Source organism: Saccopteryx leptura, chromosome 1, assembly GCF_036850995.1.
Source record: "Saccopteryx leptura isolate mSacLep1 chromosome 1, mSacLep1_pri_phased_curated, whole genome shotgun sequence".
Lineage (NCBI taxonomy): Eukaryota > Metazoa > Chordata > Mammalia > Chiroptera > Emballonuridae > Saccopteryx > Saccopteryx leptura.
In genome coordinates this window covers 175,860,303-175,887,310 of record NC_089503.1, presented here as the reverse complement: position 1 = coordinate 175,887,310, position 27,008 = coordinate 175,860,303, and the positions used below count along the sequence as shown (strand labels likewise).

At 41.0% G+C, this 27,008-nt stretch overlaps 1 protein-coding gene across 2 annotated transcripts; it reads left to right on the top strand.

The window, feature by feature from the left end:
- The first annotated feature begins 136 nt into the window (after nucleotides 1–136).
- On the top strand, nucleotides 137–27,008 carry LBR (lamin B receptor). 2 transcript variants are annotated; one of them, XM_066381107.1, is made up of 15 exons: nucleotides 140–290; nucleotides 901–1,163; nucleotides 6,927–7,105; nucleotides 8,684–8,887; nucleotides 11,645–11,728; nucleotides 12,521–12,713; nucleotides 13,429–13,625; nucleotides 18,525–18,579; nucleotides 19,144–19,335; nucleotides 19,915–20,018; nucleotides 21,207–21,332; nucleotides 22,463–22,631; nucleotides 24,293–24,373; nucleotides 24,471–24,593; nucleotides 25,245–27,008. In XM_066381107.1, exons 3-15 carry the CDS (start codon nucleotides 6,941–6,943, stop codon nucleotides 25,403–25,405), a joined length of 1,854 nt encoding a protein of 617 aa, XP_066237204.1. In that variant the 5' UTR covers nucleotides 140–290; nucleotides 901–1,163; nucleotides 6,927–6,940; the 3' UTR covers nucleotides 25,406–27,008. The 2 variants fall into 2 exon arrangements, with proteins under 2 accessions (XP_066237195.1, XP_066237204.1); XM_066381098.1 differs by lacking the exon at nucleotides 901–1,163 and having other exon boundaries at nucleotides 137–290.

The following is a 27,008-nucleotide window of genomic DNA, read 5'->3' as shown; positions in this document are numbered from 1 at the left end:
GCTTCGCCGCGGGGCGGGGCGGGTCGGACGCGCCACGGCGCACGACCAATCGGCAGCACCGGGACGATTCAAAAGGCCAAGGAGCCAATGAAAGCCTTGGAGGTCTTGCTGAAAGACGGGGCGGTGAAGGGGCGGGGCGGTGAGGGGGCGGTGAAGCGCGCGCCCGGGCCGCGGGATCGCGGGACCCGAGAGCGCGGCGGGGCAGCGTTGCGCGCGCGAGGAACAGCCGCAGGGTAGTGGTTCGGTTTCTCTCCCGGAGTCCTTGGTGTACCCGCCGGAGCGCCGCGCAGGTGGGCGCCCCCAACCCCGCCCGCTCCGTGCGGGGCGTGCGTGGCGTGTGGGCTGGGGTCCCCGGGCGGCGGGCCTGGTGCCGCGGCCTCGTCTTCCCCTCCTCCGGGTGGGCCGGAGCCGCTGCTGGCGGAGCTCGAACCGCGCGCGGTCCAGCCGACCAGCTGCGGAAATGGGGCTGCTGGTTTTAAATTGGGGACGTTTCCCTCCATTTTGGACGCGCCGCGTCGGTGTAAAGGCATGTTGGTTGAGGAAGTTTGGGGCTCGGTGACGCTCCCTGTGGCCCCTTTGTCCCCGCCCTGCAGCCCCAGCCCTCCCGGGCCCGGTCTGAGCGCCTTTTTTGACAGATAACTGGGTGGCGCGGCGGGTCCTGCCCGTGGGGAAGCGGGAAAGGCGAGGCAGGCGGGCGGACGGGGAAGCGGGATTGCAAAGTTGACTAATGCGCGCTGGTTGTCACTGGCCTTGAGGGTCGCGGCCGCCCCGTCCGGGCGACTCTCCATTGTGGACTGCAGGGTTCCTCGCTTGCAGATGTTGCATCCTCTCACTCGGTGCTCGTTAAGCAAGTTGGCGTGCGCGTATTAAAGCTCAGTCCTGTTTGTTCCCCGTCTTAAGGCTTTTAACAGTGCTTCGTAACGACGCCTTCCCGTAGCCTCAAAGGGCACTGGGCACTTGTTTGCAGAGGGCCTGTTTCCAGGCATTTTCACCTGTCTGCTAGAAGTCAGGCTAGGCTGCTCAGAACCACCCAGTGGATGACAGCGCTTGGACGATCAGAGTGTTCAGCCTGGAGTCCGTGTGCTTGTTCACCTGCTGTGTGAGGCGTGGCCAGAGCCTGGGTCCTCCGAGCCCTCAGGGGCCTGGCAAATACACACGCGCAGGTCTGTAACTGATTACACTTTGTAACAACTACTGTGAAGGGCGGGGGGCTACGGGAGTAGAGCAGTGGGACCATTATTTTAGACTGAGCCCTAAGTACAGATGTTCTTCTTTCCGAGAGTTGTCTAGAGAGGAGAGAAAAGATTGATTAGGAACCGAACACTCCTTACTATCAATTTTTATTGGGGGATAAATCAGGCCAATTCTGCCTCTGCAGCCAGGAAGGTGGCCTTAATTTTGCATCCTGAGCAGGGGCACAGAGCAAGGCCTATGGCTGAGGATTTTGAAGGGAAGCTGCCAGACTTCATTTGAGCTTCCCGTTTTCTGCCCAATTTAGACTAATTTGGAAAAGTGAAGGAAAGATGAGCAGAGACAGTATTAACTGATCAGTGGAGAATAGCAGCTTTCTGTCTTGTTGATAATTAGTAACATTGGAGACAAATATGTGAGGATTCCGGTGCCAGTGAACACTGGGGGTGTTAATTGCAAGCATGTGGCTTATTAGAGAAAAGCCTGAAGGTCCCTATGTTTCCACTGCTTATGGGGAGGACATTGTGTTCAATAAGCAAATTTTTTCTTTACACACTTAGCTGAAACATCCCAAGGAAAGCGGATTCATGTATCTCCTGCCTCTGTTGGGTGAATACAGATGATCTGCATTGGTGTCCTTTCTTGGCTAATTCACTCCTGCCCAGGATTATATTAGGATGTGATTGGACAGTATCATCACATGTGACAGTGGTGCTTGGATCTTGTGTAAAGTGGGGGTGGATATAATGTTGCTGGTTTCATCTTTTGGAACATTTGTATGTAACATAGTGGTTTCCTCAGGAGAGCTATTTTTTTGTTTTTTTCCTTTCAACTACCATGTGAAACATTGCTCTCAAGTCCCACTTCTAATTAAAAAAAAAAAAAAAAAAAAAAAGAGCTTGGAGACCTAACAGATAGCCACTAGATATCTTAATTTAACCCAAAATATTTAATTGGTTAGAGAAAGATGCCAATAAATAAATTTTCAGAAAGGTACGGAGTCTGCTCAAGGGCCTTTTTAAAAATCCAGGAGGCCCCTAAGACCTGTATTTCAAAAGTTTTTAGAGTTGTTTGAAACTTGAATGGCATCTTTATGTAGAAAGACGTAATTACTTTCTTTCAACCCTGGTTGATGAGCACCGGAAAACTAGTATCAATAACAGGGGTTTGATTTATTTATTTTTATTTATTCATTTTAGAAAGGAGAGAGAGAGAGAGAGACACAGAGAGAGAGAGAGACAGAGAGAGAAGGGGGGAAGAGCTGGAAGCATCAACTCCCATATGTGCCTTGACCAGGCAAACCCAGGGTTTCGAATCGGCGACCTCAGCATTTCCAGGTCGACGCTTTATCCACTGCTCCACCACAGGTCAGGCAGGGGTTTGATTTTAGGGGGTTCAGGGAGAAAGAAGGGACACAGAGAAGAGAGGAGGGCACATTTCCTTCCTCTTTCTTAGAATTTGGAGGCTCAATCTAAATGTTGAAATAGACAAAGCTTGCTTTTGTCACCTTCCTTTTTGGTGCCCCACTTCCATGTCCCAAGGTGTCCAATGCCCTCTGCTTCCCCCGTTCCCCTCTGGTGACTCCTCGGGCGGATGTCACCTCATCCCCAGGGCTTCTGGGTTCCTTGGTCCCCTACTCCAAACCCAAACCCATTCATTACCCCCAAGATACTATCTTGGTAGGTCCTGGGAAGGACACTGTCTCATTACCTAATATGTGAATGAACTGACATCCTCTAATCACGAGATAAGTAGTTGTGTTTCCTTTCATCTACCAACCTAGCTGCTCTCTTTCTAAAAACAGGTGAAGCTAATTAAGTTTTTTCTCAGGTGATTAACTGAAGAAAGGTGTTGCTTATGAAATATTTTTTTTATGTTGGGAGGGTTGGGGTTGTGTAACTGTACTTTCCTAACTCTACAGAATCTTGAAAAGGTCTTTTTAAAAATATATATATTTTTTAATTTAGAAATTAAATTTAATGGGGTGACATTGATCAGTAAGAGTACATAGGTTTCAGGTGAACATCCTCATAGCACTTAAACTGTTGATTGTGTTGTGTGCCCATCACCCAGTCAAATCATTTTCTGTCACTGTATATTTGTCCCTCTTTACTCCCCTCCCCAGTTACCACTTCTCTTTTATCTATGTCCATGAGTCTTCTTATTTTTATATCCCACGTATATGGGGAATCATATAGTTCTTAGCTTATTCTGATTTACTTATTTCACTCATAATGGTCTCAAAGTCTGTCCATGTTGTTGTAAATGGCAATATGTCATCATTTCTTATAGCTGAGTAGTATTCCATTGTATATATGTACCACATCTTGTTTATCCAGTCCTCTGTCGAAGGACACTTTGGTTGTTTCCATAGCATGGCCACCGTGAATAATGCTGCAATGAACATGGGGCTGCATGTGTCTTCGTGTACCGTGTTTTTGAATTTTTTGGGTAGATACACAGTAAAGGGATTGCTGGGTTGTGTGGTCATTCTATTCTTAGTTTTTTGAGGAACCACCATACTGTCTTCCATAGTGGCTGTACCAGTTTACATTCCCACCACATCGAAGAAGGGTTCCTTTTTCTCCACAGTCTTTCCAACACTTATTACCTGTCTTGTTGATAAGTGAATTTAACAGGTGTGAGGTGGTATCTTATTGTAGTTTTGATTTTTGCATTTCTCAAATAGCTAGCAAAGATAAGTATCTTATATATCTATTGGCCATTTATGTTTTCTTGGGAAAAGTGTCTGTTCAGGTCCTCTCCCCATTTTTTAATTGGATTGTTTGCTTGTTTGTTGCTGAGCTTTGTAAGTTCTTCATATATTTTGGTTATTATCCCCTTATCAGAGCTGTTGTTTGTGAGTTTCATCTCCCATTTAGTTGGCTGCCTTTTTGTTTTGTTTTGCTGTACAGAAACTTTCTATGCTAACAAAAATTAGGGGTTATTTTATAGCTTCTTACTCATTTTGAAATATCACCTAATTTTTTTGTGAGCAGTATAGTTTGATACAGTTCCATTCATTTTTTTTTTTTTTTTTTTTTTTTTTGTATTTTTCTGAAGTTGGAAACGGGGAGGCAGTCAGTCAGACTCAGGCTAGGAAGATTGTGTAGTTCTAGGAACTTACTGATTTCTTTTAGATTGTTGTATTTGGTGGCATATAATCTTTTGTTGTATCCTAGTATGATCTTTTGTATATCTGTGATGTCTGGTAATTTCCTCTTTCCTTAGTGAGTCTATCCATGGGTTTGTCAATTTTATTGATCTTTTCAAAGAACCAGCTCTTTGTTATATTAATTTTTTCTATAATATATTTTGTTCTCTATTTCATTTAGTTCTGCCCTAATTTTTACTATTTCCTTTTGTCTGCTGACTTTGGATTGCCTTTGTTCTTCTTTTCCTAGTTCTTTAAGATGTGATGTTAGGTTGTTTACTAGAGATCTCTCCTGTTTTGTGATATAAGCCTGTGATGAAATAAGCATCCGTCATTACTGCTTTCGTTGCATCCCAGAAGTTTTTTGATATGTTGTGTTGTCATTCTCATTTGTCTGCATATATCTTTTGATCTCTATTTCTTCTTTGACGCAGTCGTATTTTTAGAAGAATGTTTAATTTCCACATTTTTGGGTTTCTTTACTTTGTGCGGTTGAATTCTAATTTCAAAGCCTTATAGTCAGAGAATATGCTTAGTACAATTTTAATCTTATTGAATTTGTTGAGTTTAGGTTTTTTATTTTTGTTTTTTTGTAACAGAGAGTGACAGAGAGAGGGACAGACAGACAGGAAGGGAGAGAGATGAGAAGCATCAATTCTTTGTTGCAGCACCTTAGTTGTTCATTGATTGCTTTCTCATATGTGCCTTGAGTTGGGGGCTACAGAAGACTGAGTGATCCCTTGCTCAAGCCAGTGACCTTGGGTTCAAGCTGGCGAGCTGTGCTCAAACCAGATGAGCCCACGCTCAAGCCGGCGACCTCGGGGTTTCAAATGTGGGTCCTCTGCATCTCAATCCGACGCTCCATCTACTGTACCACTGCTTAGGCTGTTGGGGTTAGTTTTGTGGTCCAACATATGGTCTATCCTTGATAATGTTCCATGCACACTGGAAAAGACTGTACAATCTGATGTTTTGGGATGAAATGTTCAGTGAATGTTTGTTATTACCATTTGGTTTAGTGTGTCATTTAAGGCCGATATTTGTTTGTTTATTTTCTGTTTGTATGATCTATCTAAAGCTGTCAGTGGTGTGTTAAGATCTCCAAATATGATTGCATTTTTGTCTATTTCTCTTTTTTGTTCTGTTAGTAGATGTCGTAAATATTTTGGTGCCCCCTGATTTTGGTGCAAGATATTAAGCCGTGTATCTCTTCTTGATCAGACGTTCTTAAATGTTTTTGTTCTTATATAATCAGCTCTTCATAGGAGCTGGGTAAGGAGTATACATCTTTATGTCCATAGGATATATTGGGAATTGCATAGTTGGTGAGATGAAGGTGATTTAGGGGGAGACTTTTTTATCGTACCAGCCTGCTTCTTAGCCTAAACCAGCGGTTCTCAACCTGTGGGTCGCGACCCCGGCGGGGGTCGAACGACCAAAACACAGGGATCGCCTAAAGCCATCGGAAAAATATGTATTTTATTTAAAAATGTATTGTATAATAAATATGTATTTTCCGATGGCTTTAGGCGATCCCTGTGTTTTGGTCGTTCGACCCCCGCCGGGGTCGCGACCCACAGGTTGAGAACCGCTGGCCTAAACCCTAGTTCAGATGATGTTGATGGTCAGAGCCACCTGTGTTGTCACGTGGAAATGAGAACCTGCTGGTCAGTGGAAGGAGAAGCATTACTGCCTTAGAACTAGAAGCACCCAGAAATTACTTGATGTTTGCAAAAAGGTGGCAAACAGACCTCATGTAGGTAGCAATTCCTGAAGGTTGCTTGTGGCTTCTTAGAGTGTTGTTTATACAAGGTTTTGTGGCCATGTTTTGGTTTGGTGGCAAAGAATGTTATACCTGGGGGATGAAGGCCAGGTGTGTAGTAGCCCAGGTTTGGGGTTGGCAGTTATTGGTATGCATTTGGGACTTGAGCTGTAAGACTTGAAAGCTTTATGAAAGAATCCCAAATTTGCTATTCATTATAGATTTGGAATTTTTCCCCCTGTTGGTGGGTTATAGTAATGTAATTATATATCCTTTATTTTTCCAAATAATCTCATAGTTTGTTTTTAATAAAGGTAATTTGTTAAAAATTAAATGTTTTTAAAGCCTTTATAAGACTAGATACCAACTTGTAAATCAGAAGATGAATCCATTGTGAGATTATGCCTTATTTAGCAAGAAATATGGTCACTGTAGGTGGCAGCATTTTGCACAGGCAACCATTTGGTGTGTTGTCATAATTCCTCCTTAGTGTAACATGTGCCATAGCGACTAAATAGTCTTGTATGAAATAATTTCTAATGAGACACAATGTGGTAGAAAGAACAACCTTTGTATTGTCCTGTCATTTCATGCTGTTTTTATTCCCTGTGACAAAACAGTTAACATTCCTTTAAGCTGTTGTTTCTCATCTTTCAAATAAGGAGTTGTACTACACCCTCTTCTTCAGAGGTCCTTTTGGCCCTAAAATCTTGACCAGTTAAAAATTTGGAAAGTTGTATTTTAGTGGTCAGTCTATGAAAAAAAATAGATGTGTGTATTACATTGACTCTTTTTTTTTTTTTCTTTAAAACTACTCAGGCTTATTTTTGAAAATGCCAAGCAGGAAATTTGCCGATGGTGAGGTAGTACGAGGTCGATGGCCTGGGAGTTCACTTTATTATGAAGTAGAAATTCTGAGCCATGACAGCAAGTCCCAGCTTTACACTGTAAAATACAAAGATGGAACCGAACTTGAGTTGAAAGAGAACGATATCAAGGTAAGTGTCCCTTTGTTTAACCAGTGTATGTTTGTAATAAGCGGGATATAACTGTGGATAGGTTGGAGGAGTCAGTTCTGGCTCTGTTTGGAGGCACAGGGTCATGCTCCTGCTTTGGGTCTGGTACTGTTTTTGGCTCTGGGAATGTATGAACGAGACACATTGTCTGTTTCTAAGAAGTCCGAGTCTCCTGAGAAGACAGATCCTCATGGGTCACATCCCTGGGTTAATACATTGTGTGTGGGAAATTTGCTGTGGGCTAGGGGAGGCACTGGGTATTAGGCAAGGCAGGGCTTTTAGAGGTCGTACTCCTGAACTGAGTGCTGAGACCAGATAGGGAACACTCAGGTGACGGCGGTGTTGGCTTCGGCAGAGGGCAACATGCTTGCAGTCGGAGGGACCCAGAGAGCCAAGTGCTGGAAGGGTTTGGTGGGCAAGGGCCAGCAGAGGGGAGTCAGAACTGGAGGGTTTGGGGCTTCACCCCAAACACTGAGGATTCAGTCAGGAGAGTGACATTAATTAGATTTGAGTCTGACCTAGGCTCCAGCCCATCTGGTGTCTGGGCTTTAAAATGTCTGCTCTGTAGTGTACAAGTACTTATGTAAATACCATAAAAATGACAAATGGAAAAGTCATACAGAGTAAGTTCTACATTTTTATTATTAGATTCAACTGACATAAAATTACTTTGTCAAAATGCTGTAAAAAATTTCTATGTCCATCCTTGTTGCAGATCAGTAACAACCAGTTTTTGAACCCATAGCCTATGGACCACAGTTTGGGTGCTCTAGACAGGGTTGTCAAAGTTTGTGAATAAAAGGACACATAGTAAATATTTCAGGCTTAATGAACCATACATATTGTGTATGCAGTACGAGAGTAGCTGTAGGCAGTTGAGAAGCAAAGGGGTGGGATATGGCTGTGTTCCAATACAATTTATAGACACTGAAATGTCAATTTGAGATAATGCTCATGTGTTACAGTTGTTTTTATTTTGATTTTATTTGCAATCAGTTAAAAAATGTAAAGCCATTCTTAGCTCCTGGGCCACCCAAAAACAGGGTGGGAGGGAGGATATGGCCAGGAAACTTGGTGCTCTGTGGGCCTGGGTCCCCAGAAACATTGGGCAAGGGCAGGGCAGAACATCACGAACCCAGTTGTATTTGTTTCCATGATCCGCCTGTGTGTTTTGTTCAGAGTGAAACCGGGGGCTAATTTTCTTGTTATTGTTTGTGTGCACATTTCATTTGTCCCATCAGCTCAGCTTTAATCAATGTTGTCACTCTTCTTGTATCAATATATGTTCTTGGGGAAAATGTTTAGCTAGTTGGTTCAGACACATTCACTTCATGGCAGCACCTTCAGTGAAGAATTAGGAGTGGAAAGGCTGCATTTGTCTCATGAGAGATGGGTCAGGGTTGCAGCATTCCTCATTGGCCTCATCTGTGCATTCTCAGCTCCCAGGATTTCCCAGGCTGGTGTTAGAGGTTACTGTTCCAGTGACTGCCTTTGCTGCCCTCTTGCAATCTGCATGTATGAAGACTTGTGGTCAAGTTCTGCCTTCTGCTTTCTCTCTAGCCTTTAACTTCCTTTAGGCAAAGAAAAACTGGCTCAACTTCCAGTTCTCCCTCTAGACGGCGAGGGAGTCGGTCAAGGTCACGCTCCCGATCCCCTGGCCGAACACCGAAAAGTTCCCGCAGATCTGCCTCTGCTTCACACCAACCTGACATTAAGGAAATGAGGAAGGAAATGCTGGAAGTGAGGTTGACTCCACTGGAATTGGTACGAGCTCATGTCTTTGAGAGATCTTTACCCTACAGTGTCTAGTGTGTCCAAAACACAGTCTTCCCCTTCATGTATGTGTTTACTCACATTATTTGCAGTTAGTATTAAAATGTTAGTGGAACATCAAATCTAAGGTAATGACTTTGCAAGATTTCATAAAAAATCATTGTTTGGAAGAATAGAAGGTATAATGCTTTTAAGTGCCAATGAAAAAGAATGTTTTTAAGTTAAAGCATACTATTTAATATAATGTGTTTTTTAAAAGGCAGATTTTAAATATTAAATAAATGTAGATCGTAGTTTGAACTCAGTTTTTATAGTTTATAAAAGTTCATGTATCAAGTAAACATATCTGACCCTCTTAGCATCAGTATACTTACTTGACTACCTTTTCTGTTCAAAGATAATTCTAATGGAATTACTCTTCAAAGTTCAAACTTGAAACCTTCAGGGTATGTAGGACTTTTGCACAATGAATATTTTAGATAGTAGATCAAGTAGAAGTTATTTTTAAGTAAAAAGAATTGAATAAAGGTCATTTTTTTTATATATTCACTTATTGTCTTTTTCTGGATAAAATGTTCAGATTTTTAATAGCCTTAAAACTGGATTATTTATTGTTTTGTAGTCAGATTAAAAAAAATTTAAATATTGGGAATAACCTTCTCCATTATAATTTTCCACATTTTTGTTCTGTGGTATTGTTTGGATATACTAAAAATTATGTAGACATAATGAAATTGTTAAATTCAGCTCCCTTATTGGTATACATTTGGCTTTCTTTTCTTTCTTTTCTTTATTTTTGTATTTTCCCGAAGTTATAAGTGAGGAGGCAGTCAGACAGACTCCTGCATGCGCCCGACCGGGATCCACCCGGCATGCCCACCAGGGGGCGATGCTCTGCCCATCCGGGGCGTCGCTCTGTTGTGGCTGGAGCCATTCTAGCGCCTGAGGCGGAGGCCATGGAGCCATCCTCAGCACCCAGGCCAACTTTGCTCCAATGGAGCCTTGGCTGTGGGAGGGGAAGAGAGAGACAGAGAGAGAGAGAGGAGAGGGGGAAGGGTGGAGAAGCAGATGGGCGCTTCTCCTGTGTGCCCTGACTGGGAATTGAACCAGGGACTTCCACATGCTGGGCCGACGTTCTACTGCTGAGCCAACCGGCCAGGGCCACTTTTTTCTTTTAAACATTTTCACTATTATAAACAAATATTCTTGTAGAACATCTGATATTTCCTTAGGATGAATTCTTAAAGTGGAACTGGTAGGTCAGATGGATAGAGCAGATCTGACAAGGTTTTTGCCAGGTGGCTTCAAGAAAGTGTATACCAGCTTCAGTAGTGTCTGAATACCTGTTTTCTCATTCTGAGTATTATTATAATAATTTTTTTGCCAATGTGATTGTCGTTCTTCAGCTCACCATTTTAACTTGCATTTTGAGAATTACTCATGAGTTGGACCATTACTCATGAGTTGGACCAGCTTTCGTTACCGGTCAGGTGACCTGGTTTAGGGAATATGTGTGCCACCTTCACGTTTTCATTTTTAGCATTTAATGACCATTATATTTTTATAATGTAACTTCCTTGTGGTCCTGGTGACCCAAGAGCCACAGAATGACTTTGCTCCTTAGCAGTAGTGCCCTGGGCACACTGTGGATGCACTGTGGACTTGCGGATGGTGTGTTGCACTGGAAAGACCATACCTACGCTGCACGTAGTTTTGTACGTCATGTCTTCCTTGTTCTTGTTGACTCCTAATTGTATCTCCTGTAATAACTTGCCTCACTGTGTGAGTATCCGTCAGTTTTCAGTATTTACAGTTTAGGGTCTGCTAAATAGCAATGTTATGGGATTACATTTGTAGTTACTATAGATTATCTACCGGACATCCTGAAAAACAGAGTGTTGGTGAATGTGGTATTTAGGTGGGTCCATTTGTTGCAGTGGTTGGTTGGTAAACTTAAGTGTATGTTGCATGTTATCACTGCCCAGTTAGACTTTGGTTTGAATTAGAACTTGATACTATATTAATGCTGCCCTTCCCCAACTGTCCTCCCAAACCAAAGGATAGACTTGGGGTTTTAATTTGTTTTCCTCCTCTTGGTTTATTAGCATTATAATTTGTTACAATTTATCAGTGACTTACAAAGGAGCAAAGAGACCTCAGACATGGTTTGCCTGAAATCATCTTTTGCTAGCTGAAGCACTCTCCATGTTCAGTCTGATGAGAAAATCTGTCTACGGCTTTAAGAGACTGGGGCAAGAAAAGATACAGGGAGAGACATTTAAGGTTAAATGAAATTCAGAAAATAGGCAATGTGTAGGTCACTAGTAAGACTAAGTACTCACTATTTATTAACTTTCTATATGGGCTATTTTGAGTCAGTGAATGTATCATTGTGTTTTTTTGTTTGTTCTTTTTATCAATTAATGAACTAATTGACCAATTTTTACCTAACTCTCATAGCAAGTGCTTTTAGAATATCTGTCATTGAATAAATAAAATTATAACTTTGTTTAATTATGTTTAAAAGATGAAAGAACTTATGTAGAACCTGTACCATAAAATCTAATCTTTGGAAGATTGGTAAATTCTAGTCAATTTTACTCCTTTTCATTTTAAACAAAAGTATTCTGAGTTCTTCAGAATTAAACTGAAAATTTTTTTGCTTTCTTTATTGCTTGATTTACCATCAGGTTCTTTTTAATAAGTTATGATTCATATGGTTAGAATACTTTCCATTCTTCCATTTAGAAGCCGTATGAAAATAGCATCGTTAGGTACAATGGGGAGCCTGAGCCCAGAGAGAGGAATGACATCCCTCACGAAAACACACAGGTACAGCAGCATTCATTTCCATCTCGGTAAAGTTTATTTTATTTCTTAAGAGGGAGAGGGACAGACAAACAGGAAGGGAGAGAGATGAGAAGCATCAACTCATAGTTGCAGCACCTTAGTTGTTCATTGATTGCTTTCTCATATGTGCCTTGACTGGGGGGCTCCAGCTGAGCCAGTGACCTTGGGGACATGTCACTGTCATTTTTTAGTATTTACAGTTTAGGGTCTGCTAAATAGCAATGTTATGGGATTACATTTGTAGTTACTATAGATTATCTACCGGACATCCTGAAAAACAGAGTGTTGGTGAATGTGGTATTTAGGTGGGTCCATTTGTTGCAGTGGTTGGTTGGTAAACTTAAGTGTATGTTGCATGTTATCACTGCCCAGTTAGACTTTGGTTTGAATTAGAACTTGATACTATATTTAAGCTGGCAGCCCCACACTCAAGCTGGTGAGCCCGTGCTCAAGTCAGATGAGCCCATGCTCAAGCCGGTGACCTCAGGGTTTTGAACCTGGGTCCTTAGCATCCCAGGCCAACACTCTGTCCACTGTGCAACTGCCTGGTCAGGCTTTTCTTTGTTAAAGCACCGTTCTCTAAGGAAGCACGTTAAAAACCATAATATTCTTAAAATCTTTTCTAAAACTTTGTCTTTCAATTAAGACTGAATATAATTTAACAAATTTATTCTTTTTTTAGTGTATGGTTATAATAAGATACTGAATTAGTTAATGTAGCATTAATGATAATTATTGACTACAGATGTTTAATACTTTTTATTTTTTAACTAGGAAAAATTCCATTTATTACAAGAAAGTAGTTACACATCTACACAGTATTGCCTTCGTCCAAGAGGAGAAGAGATCAAATTAAAAGAAATAGATTTTGAGGAAGGAAAAACTGTTATGAAAGGTCCAACATCATTGAGACCCTTTGAAGTGTCAGCCACGCAGATGAAGGAGTTGGAGTTTGGAGGAGTACCTGGTAGGTGTCAGACCCAGACCTGAGCAGACAGAGGGGCTGGGCTGCCAGGAGCTGCGAGAAAGTGGGCAGAAAAGGCCTTTCTCTGAAGAGTTCTGAAGCAGGCTGAGTGGGGGAGAGCCACCTGAGAGAGAGCCACGTGGGAACCGGCCATGTGGGACAAACCTTCCAGTCAGAGGGAACAGCGAGCGGGTCAAAGGTCTGAGTGGGGGCGTTTTTGAGGGTTGTAATAGAGGAGAAAGGGTCCCAGAGTGGCTGTAAGTACAACTTTTAGCAGTCTGTTGAGAGGTTTTGATCAAACAAGTACAGAGAAGGGAGAGAGGAAGGCTGATGTGACCGGTCAGGAACAGGGAATCTGTTGCTCATCAGACCTGGCTTATGTGTCAGGGCCCGGCTTTGGCCGGAGCAGTGGGAAGCAGCCGTGGACATCAGACGGGATGTCTCCCCTTCCTGTCAGGGGGGTTGACTATGACAGTCTAAGATCTGAAGTGTTCAGGAGCTTGGAGTTATTAAGTGGGTGGTATGGTGAAATTTTATGAGCTAGTAAAAGAAAATACTTCTTGGCCAAGTGGTTCAAAACCCTGCAGAGCTTAATTGTTTTGATTTTGTAAGCTGTTGGCTAGCTGGACTTCAGTTCTGACCTTAAAAAAGCCAAATGATTCTTGGGGGTGGGGGAACAAACTGGATTGAACATTGAGCGCTCACTCTTTGTCTGCAGGTGCGTTTGTTATCATGCTTGGCCTGCCTGCCTTCCTCTTCCTGTTGCTGTTGATGTGTAGACAGCAAGAGCCCAGTCTTCTGAACTTCCCACCACCTTTGCCAGCTTTGTGTGGCTTATGGGAAACCAGAGTATTTGGGATCTACCTCCTCTGGTTTTCAGTTCAGGCTCTGTTCTACTCACTGCCAATTGGGAAGGTAAGTTTTTGTTAGTGGGGCAGAGTACTGTGAGGTTTTCCTCCCCTCACTCCACGTTTATATAGAAAAGTTTACAGTAAGTTTAAAATTAAAAGCTGTCCTTGGTCATAACGACCCAAACTTAGATTGTTAAACCTTTACCCCCCCTTTTATTTTTAAAGATTTATCAATTTTAGATATGATATTGTATATAGAAAACCCTAAAGTCTCAGTCAAAAAACTACTAGACCTGATAAATGAATTCAGCAAGGTGGCAAGATATAAAATTAATACTCAGAAATCAGAGGCATTTTTATACACTAACAATGAACTGTCAGAAAGAGAAATTAAGGAAGCAATCCCCTTTACCATTACAACCAAAAAAATAAAGTACCTAGGAATAAATTTAACCCAGGGAGATTAAAGACTTGTACTTGGAAAATTATAAATCATTGATAAAAGAAATCAAGGAAGATACAAACAAGTGGAAGCATATACCGTGCTCATGGTTAGGAAGAATAAACATCATTAAAATGTCTATATTATAGTCAAATAATTTTTGATAAAGGGGCCAACAACACACAATAGAGAAAAGAAAGCCTCTTCAATAAATGGTGCTGGGAAAACTGGAAAGCCACATGCAAAAGAATGAAACTGGACTACAGTTTGTCCCCCTGTACTAAAATTAACTCAAAATGGATCAAAGATCTAAACGTAAGACCTGAAACAATAAAGTACATAGAAGAAGACATAGGTACTAAACTCATGGACCTGGGTTTTAAAGAGCATTTTATGAATTTTACTCCAATGGCAAGAGAAGTGAAGGCAAAAATTAATGAATGGGACTACATCAGACTAAGAAGTTTTTGCTCAGCAGGAGAAACTGATAACAAAATAAACAGAAAGCCAACTAAATGGGAAATGATATTTTCAAACAACAGCTCAGATAAGGGCCTAATATCCAAAATATACAAAGAACTCATAAAACTCAACAACAAACAAACAAACAATCTAATAAAAAAATGAGAAGAGGACATGAACAGACACTTCTCCCAGGAAGAAATACAAATGGCCAACAGATATATGAAAAGATACTCATCTTCTTTATTTATTAGAGAAATGCAAATCAAAACTGCAATGAGATACCACCTCACCCCTGTTAGATTAGCTATTATTAACAAGACAGGTAATAGCAAATGTTGGAGAGGCTGTGGAGAAAAAGGAACCCTCATTCACTGTTGGTGGGAATGTAAAGTAGTACAACCATTATGGAAGAATGTATGGTGGTTCCTCAAAAAACTGAAAATAAAACTACCTTATGACCCAGCAATCCCTCTACTGGGTATATACCCCCAAAACTCAGAAACATTGATATGTAAAGACACATGCAGCCCCATGTTCATTGCAGCATTGTTCACAGTGGCCAGGACATGGAAACAACCAAAAAAACCGTCAATAGATGACTGGATAAAGAAGATGTGGCACATATACACTATGGAATACTACTCAGCCATAAGAAATGATGACATCAGATCATTTACAGCAAAATGGTGGGATCTTGATAACATTATACGAAGTGAAATAAGTAAATCAGAAAAAAACAGGAACTGCATTATTCCATACGTAGGTGGGACATAAAAGTGAGACTAAGAGACATTGATAAGAGTGTGGTGGTTCCGGGGGGAGGGGGGAGAGGGAGAGGGAAAGGGGGAAGGGGAGGGGCACAAAGAAAACTAGATAGAAGGTGACAGAGGACAATCTGACTTTGGGTGATGGGTATGCAATATAATTGAACGACAAGATAACCTGGACATGTTATCTTTGAATATATGTATCCTGATTTATTGATGTCGCCCCATTAAAAAAATAAAATTATTAAAAAAAAATGTCTATATTACCCAAAGCTATTTATAAATTCAGTGCAATACTGATTAAGATACCAATGACTTACTTCAAAGATATAGAATACATATTCCAAAAATTTATATGGAACCAAAAGAGAACACGAATAGCCTCAGCAATCTTGAAAAGGAAGAATAAAGTGGGAGGTATCACACTTCCGGATATCAAGTTATACTATAAGGCCATTGTACTCAAAACAGCCTGGTACTGGCATAAGAACAGGCATATAGATCAATGGAACAGAACTGAGAACCCAGAAATAAACCCACACTTTTATGGACAACTGATATTTGACAAAGGAGGTAAGAGCATACATTCGAGTAAAGACAGCCTCTTCAACAAATGGTGTTGGGAAAATTGGACAGCTACCTGCAAAAAAAATGAAACTAGACCACCAACTTAGACCATTTACAAAAATAAACTCAAAATGGATAAAAGACATAAATGTAAGTTGTAAAACCATAAGCATCTTAGAAGAAAACATAGGCAGTAAGCTCTCTGACATCTCTCGCAGCAATATATTGGCCGATTTGTCTCCACAGGCAAGTGAAATAAAAGACAGGCAAGTGAAATAAAAGACAGGATAAACAAATGGGACTATATCAAACTAAAAAGCTCTGCACAGCTAAAGACAATAAAAACAAAAGACAAACTACATAATGGGAGAACATATTTGACAATACGTCTGATAAGGGGGGTTAATAACCAAAATTTATAAAGAACTTGTAAAACTTAATACCAGGAAGACAAACAATCCAATCCAAAAATGGGCAAAAGAAATGAATAGACACTTCTCCAAAGAGGACATACAGATGGCCAATAGGCATATAAAAAAAAATGCTCAACATCACTAATCATTAGAGAAATGCAAATTAAAACCATAATGAGATATCACCTCACGCCAGTCAGAATGGCGCTCATCAACAAAACAACACAGAATAAGTGCTGGCGAGGATGTGGAGAAAAGGGAACCCTCCTGCACTGCTGGTGGGAATGCAGACTGGTGCAGCCACTGTAGAAAACAGTATGGAGATTCCTCAAAAAATTAAAAATCAAACTGCCTTTTGACCCAGCTATCCCACTGTTAGGAATATACCCCAAGAACACCATAGCACTGTTTGAAAAGAAGAAATGCACCCCCATTTATGGCAGCATTGTTCACAATAGCGAAGATCTGGAAACAGCCCAAGTGTCTGTCAGAGGACGAGTGGATTAAAAAGCTTTGGTACATTTATACTATGGAATACTACTCAGCCATAAGAAATGATGACATCGGATCATTTACAACAACATGGATGAACCTTGATAACATTATACTGAGTGAAATAAGTAAATCAGAATAAACTAAGAACTATATGATTCCATACATAGGTGGGACATAAAAATGACACTCAGAGATATGGACAAGAGTGTGGGGGTTATGGGGAGGGGGGGAGGAGAGGGAGGGTGTTGGGGGAAGGGAGGAGCACAAAGAAAACCAGTTAGAAGGTGACGGAAGACAATTGGACTTTGGGTGATGGGAATGCAGCATAAGCAAATGTCAAAATAACCTAGAGCTGTTTTCTCTGAACATATGTACCCTGATTAATCAGTGTCACCTCATTAAAATTAATCAAAAGAAAAAAGATGTCAATTTTACAGAGAAGGGATGGGGCGAAAAATATCGATTCACAGTTGCTTCACTTTAGTTGTTCATTGCTTGCTTGTTGTATGTGCCTTGACTGGGCAAGCCCGGGGTTTTGAACTGGCAACCTCATGGTTCTAGGTCAACACTATCCACTGTGCCACCACAGGCTGGGCTGCCTTTACTCTTGAATTACTTGCTTATTAAGTAGAACTTTAAAAATCTGAGGTTTTCTGTTTAATTTTCCAAGCCAAATAGAAACTAAACTAGTGTACATGAAAGGGTAAAGTAGTTTAGCCCAAGAAAAATGATACCATATTAGTATTTGACAATTTAAAACAGGGGTCCCCAAACTTTTTACACAGGGGGCCAGTTCACTGTCCCTCAGACCGTTGGAGGGCCAGACTATTAAAAAAAAACTATGAACAAATCCCTATGCACACTGCACATATCTTATTTTAAAGTAAAAAAACAAGACGGGAACAAATACAATCTTTAAAATAAAGAACAAGTAAATTTAAATCAACAAACTGACCAGTATTTCAATGGGAACTTTGCTCCTCTCACTGACCACCAATGAAAGAGGTGCCCCTTCCGGAAGTGCGGCGGGGTCCAGATAAATGGCCTCAGGGGGCCGCATGCGGCCCTTAGTTTGGGGGCCCCTGGTTTAAAAATATTTGCAACATCTCTGAATGTGGGTGCTATTGAACAAGAGGACTTTTAAACTCATCCCACTTCTTGAGTACCAGCTGTGTGGGTATGCTGTGGGTGTTCTGAATGGAGAGAAGGATGGTCCCATGCCAGGAACTGCTCGGTCTCTTATCGTTGGAAGAAGAATGACATGAAATGACTGAATAAGCAGTAAGCACATATGTGTGAATAGCAGATCGAGTCAGTATAGGACACACAACAGCTGGCACATGGCCAGAGTAGGTGGGTGGGTGAGTGAGTGGGGCAGAGCCCGGCTGAAAAAGACCTCACTAGTAGAAGACAGTAGAGCTGTACCCTCTCTGCAAGCAGTGGGAAGTCATTGAAGATCTTTGAGCTTGAGATTAGCTATAGAAATGATAAAGCCCCTTTACTCATGAGCTGGCACATGGGATGGTTGGGGGGAAGGTGGCTATTGTGATAGTCATGCACACTGAGAAGTTATTACTAGATTTATATTTAAGATAAATTCCTGAAGATGGACTTGCTTCATCAGAGGGTTTGTCATTAAGATGTTTGAAACTTGATACTAAATTTCACTACTAAAAGATAGTCGTTCTTGAGCATGTTGAGATTTAAGTGAGATACATAGCTCACATATATATATGTAAATATAGACATACACACATATATATGCTTTTAAAATTTGTTTTTAATTTTTTAAAATTAATTTTTTTTCTTTTAAGGTTGTAGAAGGAACACCTCTTACCGATGGAAGAAGACTCAAGTATAGATTAAATGGTGACTTTTTTTTTTAAGGACTCAGATTGATGTCTTGATAGCTCAAACTTTTGAGAGTGTACTCATTAAACTGTCAGAGCTGATTACATCAGAGTACTAAGTAGCAAATTATCTCTCAGTGGGCTGAAGGGCATGCAGATGAATTATGTATAACTGCAGCCAACATGTAAAAATATTTGAAAAACTGAGAGGTATTGTGTTTAGATGGAAGATCACCTCTCGCCCTGGCCGGTTAGCTCAGTGGTAGAGCGTTGGCCTGGCGTGCAGGAGTCCCAGGTTTGATTCCCGGCCAGGGCACACAGGAGAAGTGCCCACCTGCTTCTCCACCCCTCCCCTTCTTCCTCTCTGTCTCTCTCTTCCCCTCCCGCAGCCAGGGCTCCAAAAAATAATAAAATATTAGAAAAAAAATAAAAAGATGATTACCTCTCAGAGATCTTACTTGTTCATGTATTTGTATTTAGCCTAAATAATGAAATTAAGACTCTAAAAAATAACATTGCACTATTTTATAATGGGATAAATCTCACATGAACCTGGGGTTAACGGTTTTCTGCCTCTCTCAAGGATTCTACGCCTTCATACTGACATCTGCAGCTGTGGGAGCGTCTCTGCTCTGGGGCGTGGAGCTGAATTACGTGCACGAGCACTTCCTGCATTTCGCGCTGGCAGCCCTTGTGTTCTCTGTGGGCCTGAGTGTCTACCTCTACGTGCGGGCTCTGCGAGCGCCCCAGGGCGAGCTGTCGCAGGCCAGCTCTGGTGAGCCTGGGCTGTGCACCATGGGGCACCCCACAGTTCCTGCAGCCACTGCTAGGCCTGCGTGCATTGCTTTCCTGGTGCAGTTTATGAGGGAGGAAGAGAAACAATAAAAAAAATGAAGGAAAAAACCTCAAGGAAGAAACTATCTCCTCATACTTTCTTATTTCTCTTCCCTTTTTTAATGACAGTAAGACATTTTAGTAACATTTAGCAAGGTTAGTAGCATCATAATTTATGACGTATTATTTTTGCTCTGAAGTAGTAAATAGTAAACATCCTTAAAAAATTCAAATTGGTTGATTTAAACATTGAAGAAAATTAAGTTGCTTATTTAAAATAAATGGTCTATATAAAAAAAAAATAGATCCCCTAAAAGCAGGGGACCCCAGATGGGACGGAGTCACCATTCTCAGTCTGCACTGGCCCCTCCTACTTCTTGCTCCTGGGCCTGTTTGTCAGGCTGCTGAGCTGGATTGTGACCCCGGAGGGTAGACAACTGCATTTTTAAAGCCTTATATTGGGTTTGGAATAGAGCTTTTCCAAAAAACTTTGTTTGAACAAGAATTTTTCCCTTCTCAGGAAATGTCATCTATGACTTCTTCATTGGTCGTGAATTAAATCCTCGGATTGGTACTTTTGATCTCAAATACTTTTGTGAATTGCGTCCCGGATTGATCGGATGGGTATGTCTTATTTATTTTTTAAATTTTAGTTCAGTAATGCAAGTTAATCTTGGATTTAGAAAGAATTATACACAATTTTAAAGTAAGCTGTGGGTGGTATTTTTTTATTTTCTAAGTGAGAGGAGAGATAGTGATACAGATTTCCGCATATGCCCTGATTAAGATCCACCCAGCAACCCCCTCCTACACCTGGGACCTATGGTCTGCCTATCTGGGGCCATGCTCACAACAGTGCTATCCCTAGCGCCTGAGGCCAGTGGTGCTTGAATTAATCAAGCCATGGCTGCAGGAGGGGAAGAGAGAGAGAAGAAAGAGTGGGAGAGGAGGAGAAGCAGATGGTTGCCACCTCTCTTGCGTGCCCTGACCGGGAATTGAACTTGGGATTTCTGCACGCCAGGTTGATGCTCTACCACTACCACTGAGTCAACCGGCCAGAGCCTGGATGGTATACTTTTTAGGCATAGTTATAGCTTTCCCTAAATCTGTTTAAAATATTTTCTTACTGTATAGTCCAGAGAGTTAAGATGTTCTGTTATAGGTTATTAAACCTTTAAAAGATTTTTTTTTATTTTGAAATTAAATTTATAGTTATTTATGTAAGAAAGTGATAGTGCCCATGAATTCATGTAAGGAAAAACATATTTTCCTCCCCTTAAAAAACCCCCATAATTTAGACGTGTAGGAGAGTTGCAGAAATAGAGAGTTGTAATAACTGTCATCCAGGACAGCAAATTACCATTGTTACAGTGTTATTAACTAAATCCGTAGACCCTGCTTTTCCCCGTTTTTTCCACTGCTGACCTTGTTCTCTTCCAGGTTCTCTATAGGTCCCACAATGCATTTTGTTGCCATTTTGCTTTGGTTTCTTCTAGTCTAAAACAGTTGCCTAGTCTTTCCTTATGTCATGACCTTGAGCCTTGAAGAGGATCCTTTAATTTGGGTTAGTCTAATACATTCTCATGATTGGAGTGACTGATGCATTTTTGGCAAGAACAGTACAGAAATGATATTATATCCTTTTTGGTGCATCCTGTCAAGACGGGGCTCATGATGTATCTTATTACTGATGGTGGTTACTTGGTAAGATGGCGTCTGCAGCTTTCTCAGCTGAGAAGTGGCCATCTTTCCCCTCTTGCTAAGGATCTCTGAGGAGGTGCTGTGAGACTGTTCTTGCCCCTTTTATTTCAGGTGGTTATTAACTTGGTAATGCTTTTGGCTGAGATGAAGTCACAGAATCGTGCTACTCCATCCTTGGCAATGATTTTGGTTAACAGTTTCCAACTCTTGTATGTGGTGGATGCACTCTGGAATGAGGTAATTCACTTTAAAAGCAGGCACTGTGGAGTCAGAGAGCTTTGAGTGTGGGTGAGCAACCTGACTTGGGGCCTCAGCCTCTCACATAGTGAGCACCAGAGAGCTGTCAGTCCACAGGGTGTTTTAGCTGACCTGCGATGAGCACGCAGAGGGCCACGGTCTGCAGGTACCGGGTCAGAGGTGATCTGGCTGCTTGCTCAGGCTACCCAAATTCAAAAGAGAGTGCCTTCACTTTTGTTAATTTACCACAAGCAGTGAAGCAGGCAGCGTGCCATGTTGCCAGGTAGCTTATTTTCTTGTGTGGAAGGAAAATCTACATGAAAAGCCAGATGATGATTAGAAATTACATTGTGCATGTGGACTTGAAACAAAGGCAGTCGGTGCCCTTGTTACTCCTTCAGCAGACACTGGGAACATGGAGCCCATCGCAGGCAGGCGTGTGCGGCGTGCTATGAAGGCCCAGGGGAGAGGGCCCTGGTCCTGTGTTTTCTCAGCCTAGTGGGGAGAGTGACTTAGGGCCAGTACAAGCACATGTGTGCTTCTGCTGTCGGAGGTGGGAGCATCTGAGAAGCACCTTGCCTGACGGCATAGGCATAGTTATAGCTTTCCCTAAATCTGTTTAAAATATTTTCTTACTGTATAGTCCAGAGAGTTAAGATGTTCTGTTATAGGTTATTAAACCTTTAAAAGATTTTTTTTATTTTGAAATTAAATTTATAGTTATTTATGTAAGAAAGTGATAGTGCCCATGAATTCATGTAAGGGTCAAGGAAGGTAGCTCAGGGGAGGCGGAAGCTGAGGTAGGAGAAGGGTGTTCCAGGCAGAGGGAACAAACAGCCGGGCCAAAGGTGTAGTGGCATAAGAGGCATGTCAGAGAAGCACTATTTCAGGGCCGCAGAGTGAGGGCAGAGTGATTGGAGACAGAGCCCACAGGACGCCTTCATGTGATGCACATGCCAGGGGAACCAGGTTCTCCCTTCCCACTTTTAAAAAAATTCTGGCTGGTGTACCCTCCCATAGCCCCTTATAAATTTGACTGTAAACCAGTACTTTCATTGAATACTTTAAACACAGAAACTTTTCTCCCCAAACTTTAAAAAAAAGTATTTTCCCTCTCCACGTCCTCATAGGAAGCGGTGTTGACAACTATGGACATTATCCATGATGGATTCGGATTCATGCTGGTCTTTGGTGATCTGGTGTGGGTTCCGTTTGTCTACAGCCTGCAAGCCTTTTATTTAGTCCGTCATCCAAATGAAGTGTCTTGGCTGGTGGCTTCTCTGATCGTCGCTCTGAAACGTGAGTGTTAATTTCACTCTGGGTAGTCGTTTTGTATTGACTCTGTTGTGCTCTGGTTTCTACCTGTTTATAACATGCCCTTTTAAATGACCATAATTAGCTGAATTTAAAGTAATTTGTACGAGTGATAAGATTCTTGCAACTTGTAAAGAGACTGGATACTTCATAGTTCTTTGGCAGCTCTTTAAAGAGAATTTTTGTTTCATTAACTTTTTTTAACATTTAAAAAGATTTTTCAGTTGTAGTTGACACGCAGTATTAGTTTCAGGTGTACAGCATAACGGTCAGACATTTCTATACCTTATGAATTGATTCCCCTGTTCAGTCTGGTACCTGTGTGGCACATGCATAGTTATTAACAGTGTTGATGACGTCTGCTGTGCAGTGTTCTGCAGCCCCGTGACTGTTTGGTAACTGCCAATTTGTACTTATTAATCCTTCCCCTTGTTTACCCAGTCCCCAGCCTCCCTCCTATCTGGCAATTATCAGTTTATCCTAAACATACAATTTTTAAACAGACGAGTTTGCTTTTAAATTTAATTAGCATTAACAAAGAGATTTTAGTTGTAGTAGGGATTCATTTTTCTCTACTGAGTGCCTGCTTTTTCTGGTAAGCCCCTTAAAAAGTAAGACGACTAGCCTTGCCTTCCTAGGGCTTATGCTGTTAATAGGAGGAATGACTCTCAGACACTAACGTGAGAATAGAAGACGGGCTGATAGGCCAAATGTGCTGGGAGTTTAAGGTAGAACTTCTCTGTGGGGGCTCTCCCTGTCAGCTTACTGGAGGGGCGGGTGTCTCACCTGGATTTTAGTGGGTGAGGGAGTTGGGCAGTAGGACACAGCTCTGGGAGGAGTGGGAGCGTATTTGGGAAGAGTGAGCAGGATGGCCAGAGCTGCTGTCCACCGTGGGTGTGTGGGTTCCCTTTAGGGACTTGCACCACACTGTTCATCAGACCCTGTTGCCACAGGAAGGGCAGGAAAATTAGCATTGAGCTTCAATATAGCTAGTTTTGCCACACTCATTAGTGTCCATGATAGAAGAAATTCCAGTTTGGTTTACTCATGTCAGTCATGCTTGTGGGTCATTCAGGACAGTATATTACAGTTAAGCTAATAATAGAGAATAATTTTTTACTTTGAAGACTGATAATGTTAATAGAGATATGTTGTGGCTATTAACTTGGATGTTTTGAAATTTGAAATAAAGCTACCAGGTTGTAGGATTGCAGTGGGATTTGGTATATATTTAAGTGCAAGATGTTGTAGTACTGAGCTAAGCTAGAGTTTGTTAATAAAGTGTTCATGTTATGGCCAATAGGAATCATAACTCAGCCTTCATTATACTCAACTCTAGTATTGATTTTATTGTAATGTGGACTTAGATTTTATTTATGGATGTCACTATTAGTTTTGTCTAAAAAGTAGCCCCCAAGTGAATGATGAAAACAGTATGATAGATTTCAGGATAGTTATCTTTTGACATTTTTCAATAGAGAGGTTTTATATTGTTCGTAAGATAATGTTATATTGAAAGTAGAGGTGTTAGGTTATTCTCCGCTTTTGAAATTTCCTCAGGGCTCAGAAATAATCTCTAATTACAAATGCTTTTAAGTCTTAGATTATATCTGAATGACTAACATGAAATTCTTAAAACTTTATAGTTTGTGGCTATATAATCTTCCGATGTGCAAATTCTCAGAAGAATGCATTCCGGAAAAACCCCAATGATCCAAAGCTTGCACGTAAGTATTGATTATATATCCATATTATGTATATTGTATCAGGATTTTGTCTCTATATTTGTTTACATATCATTGCAAATGTATTTTTTTTATATAGATTTAGAAACCATTCATACTTCAACGGGAAAAAATCTTCTAGTTTCTGGATGGTGGGGCTTTGTTCGCCACCCCAATTACCTGGGGGATCTCCTCATGGCCCTGGCATGGTCCCTCCCATGCGGTAAGTATTTAAGAGGTGTGCTCACTTGACTCTCTTCAGCTGCCTACTAGATAGATGTGTGTCCCTTGTTGGGACACTGCAGGCAGTGCCAGCGTGAGTGGGTGTTGCCCACAATCTGGGGACATGTGGCACCTCATTCATCTGGCTTCTGAGGGGAGGTGGGAACTCAGCCTGATGTTTTACTCGACACTTCTAAAAGCAAAATTGTAAGTTTTAAACAGTGCCTACTGCTTTTTGCTAAGCAGAATATACAGAATTGAATTTAACTTTGTAGTCATGACTCAGTGTACAGACATCCTGAAACACTTGTGTTCTTAAGTAAAAAATGAAGCCAGTTCTGTTTTGTACTGGCCTCGGCCACGCCCACCAGCTGTTCACTGAGCGCCAGAGGGGAGGTTTGCTTTAAATGGGATGACACATGTTCTGATTATGACAGGCTGTGAGAATGGATCACTCACACTTTTATGATGAGTTCAAATACTGCCTCTGCCACACACCGGTGGGATTTTCTGAACTGGTTCAGTTTTCCCTATTGAAGAAAATGAAGCTATTTTATGGTTTATTTGAGTTTGAGGAAAAGCTGGAAAAACTTCATATTGCATAGTAGTGGTAATCAAAATACCCAACACTGTTGGCTGTTGTTCCCCACAGGTTTTAACCACGTTCTGCCATATTTCTACGTGATTTACTTCACTGTGCTGCTTGTGCACCGAGAGGCCCGTGACGAGCGCCAGTGCAGGAGGAAGTACGGCGTGGCCTGGGACAGGTACTGCCAGCGCGTGCCCTACCGCATCTTCCCCTACGTCTACTGATGCCCGCCCCGCCCCCGCCCCCGCCCGGGCCGCGCCGCAAGGACCTATCCAAAACCAGCCTTGTTCCGTTGCACTGAGAAGACCTTTAAATTGTTTTCAGAGTCAGGACTAAAAAGTCAAGTAGTAAGTATTTTCATATAGCTGTGCTTATTTTTATTAAATCAGCAGTTAACATAAGGAAAAATGATGTTCAGCTTTCCATTTTAATGAGAAGTTGTTTCCAGTTCTTAGAAAATCTGCTTACTGAAAAACAGTCTTATAAATGTTAGGAAGCAAACTATGATGTTTATAAGTTTTAATTTCTTAAATTTTGATCTTTCTGTCAGTTGGCTCTTAAATGAAAACACAATTAATGTTTTATTGCAGTAAGAGAATGGCATTTTTCTCTCATTTCACTTGTTAGCCATAGTTTTGGAAAGTAGAAAGCAGAATTCTATTAAATGCTCTACAAAAAGAGGGATGAAATTGTTAGGGGCACTGCTTAAGGGAGACCACTAGTGTTAGTTTGTTTAACTTGAACTTCTGTAACTGCATTGAAAATTGTAAATACATAGCTTTTAATGTAATATATGGTGACTTAATATTTTTCTGTACAGTATTTTGAATGTGAAATAATTGCCAGGACTAAGAATCTTAACAAAAAAACATTTGCAGTATTTTAAATTAAGTGTTGTAAATTAATACATGTGAATTAAAATGTAGGAAACAATTAGAATTCATTTACTATTGTGTAAAAGATGCTATTAAGACATAGGAAGGATATTTTTCTTAAGAAAATGTTTCTTAATCCAAAATTGGCAAATTTGGCTTTTCTACCTCAATTGCCGGTGTTTGTTTGCAGCTATAAACTGTTGCAAATAGAAAAAATAGAATAAATATCTATTTTTGGAGTAACATCCCTATTTAAACATTTTTACACTGATTGAAAATTTGCCATTTTAGGCTACTATTTTTATATGTTTTTGACTTTTTTAATTACACCGTTTTGCTACTGCTGAGCTGATGCAGCTTATACACTGTATTTTGTATAGTCTACTCCCTGTGAAGGAGTGCTCTGTTCATCTTTAGAAGTCTGTTCACATAAAAACAGTGTAAGGAATAGTTTAAAGTCCTTTCTTAGTTTAACGAATGTGCACAAGGTAGCATTAGCTGTTAAATTCTAGTTGATGTTTTCCATTATAGAACAATAATGATATTAAATCCACTAAATTTCTGTTTTCAAATTTTAATTTGTTCTCAGTATCTTAAACATGCGGGAATAATAAATATGTATATGTTGGAATTTTAATTTTACATTTTGTATATGAGCTCTTTAGTTCATGCTGATGTGATCATGAGGTTGGCCTGCATCCGATAATCTTCAGCACTGTTGTGGTGACACTGTGTGCGTGCAGTTACGTTCTTTCCTGGCCTGAAAATGTGGTGTCCAGGCCCTGGAAGCTGGGGAAGGACATTTGATTCTTTCCCTGGGGGCGAGCATATCACAGTGCTGTAGCTTCTGGATACCGGTACCATTTGTTTGGCATTTTGTTTTTCACATGTTTATTTGATAAGTTTTATAATGAAGTTTTAAGTTGAAAATAAAATGAGGTGGTTCTGATCA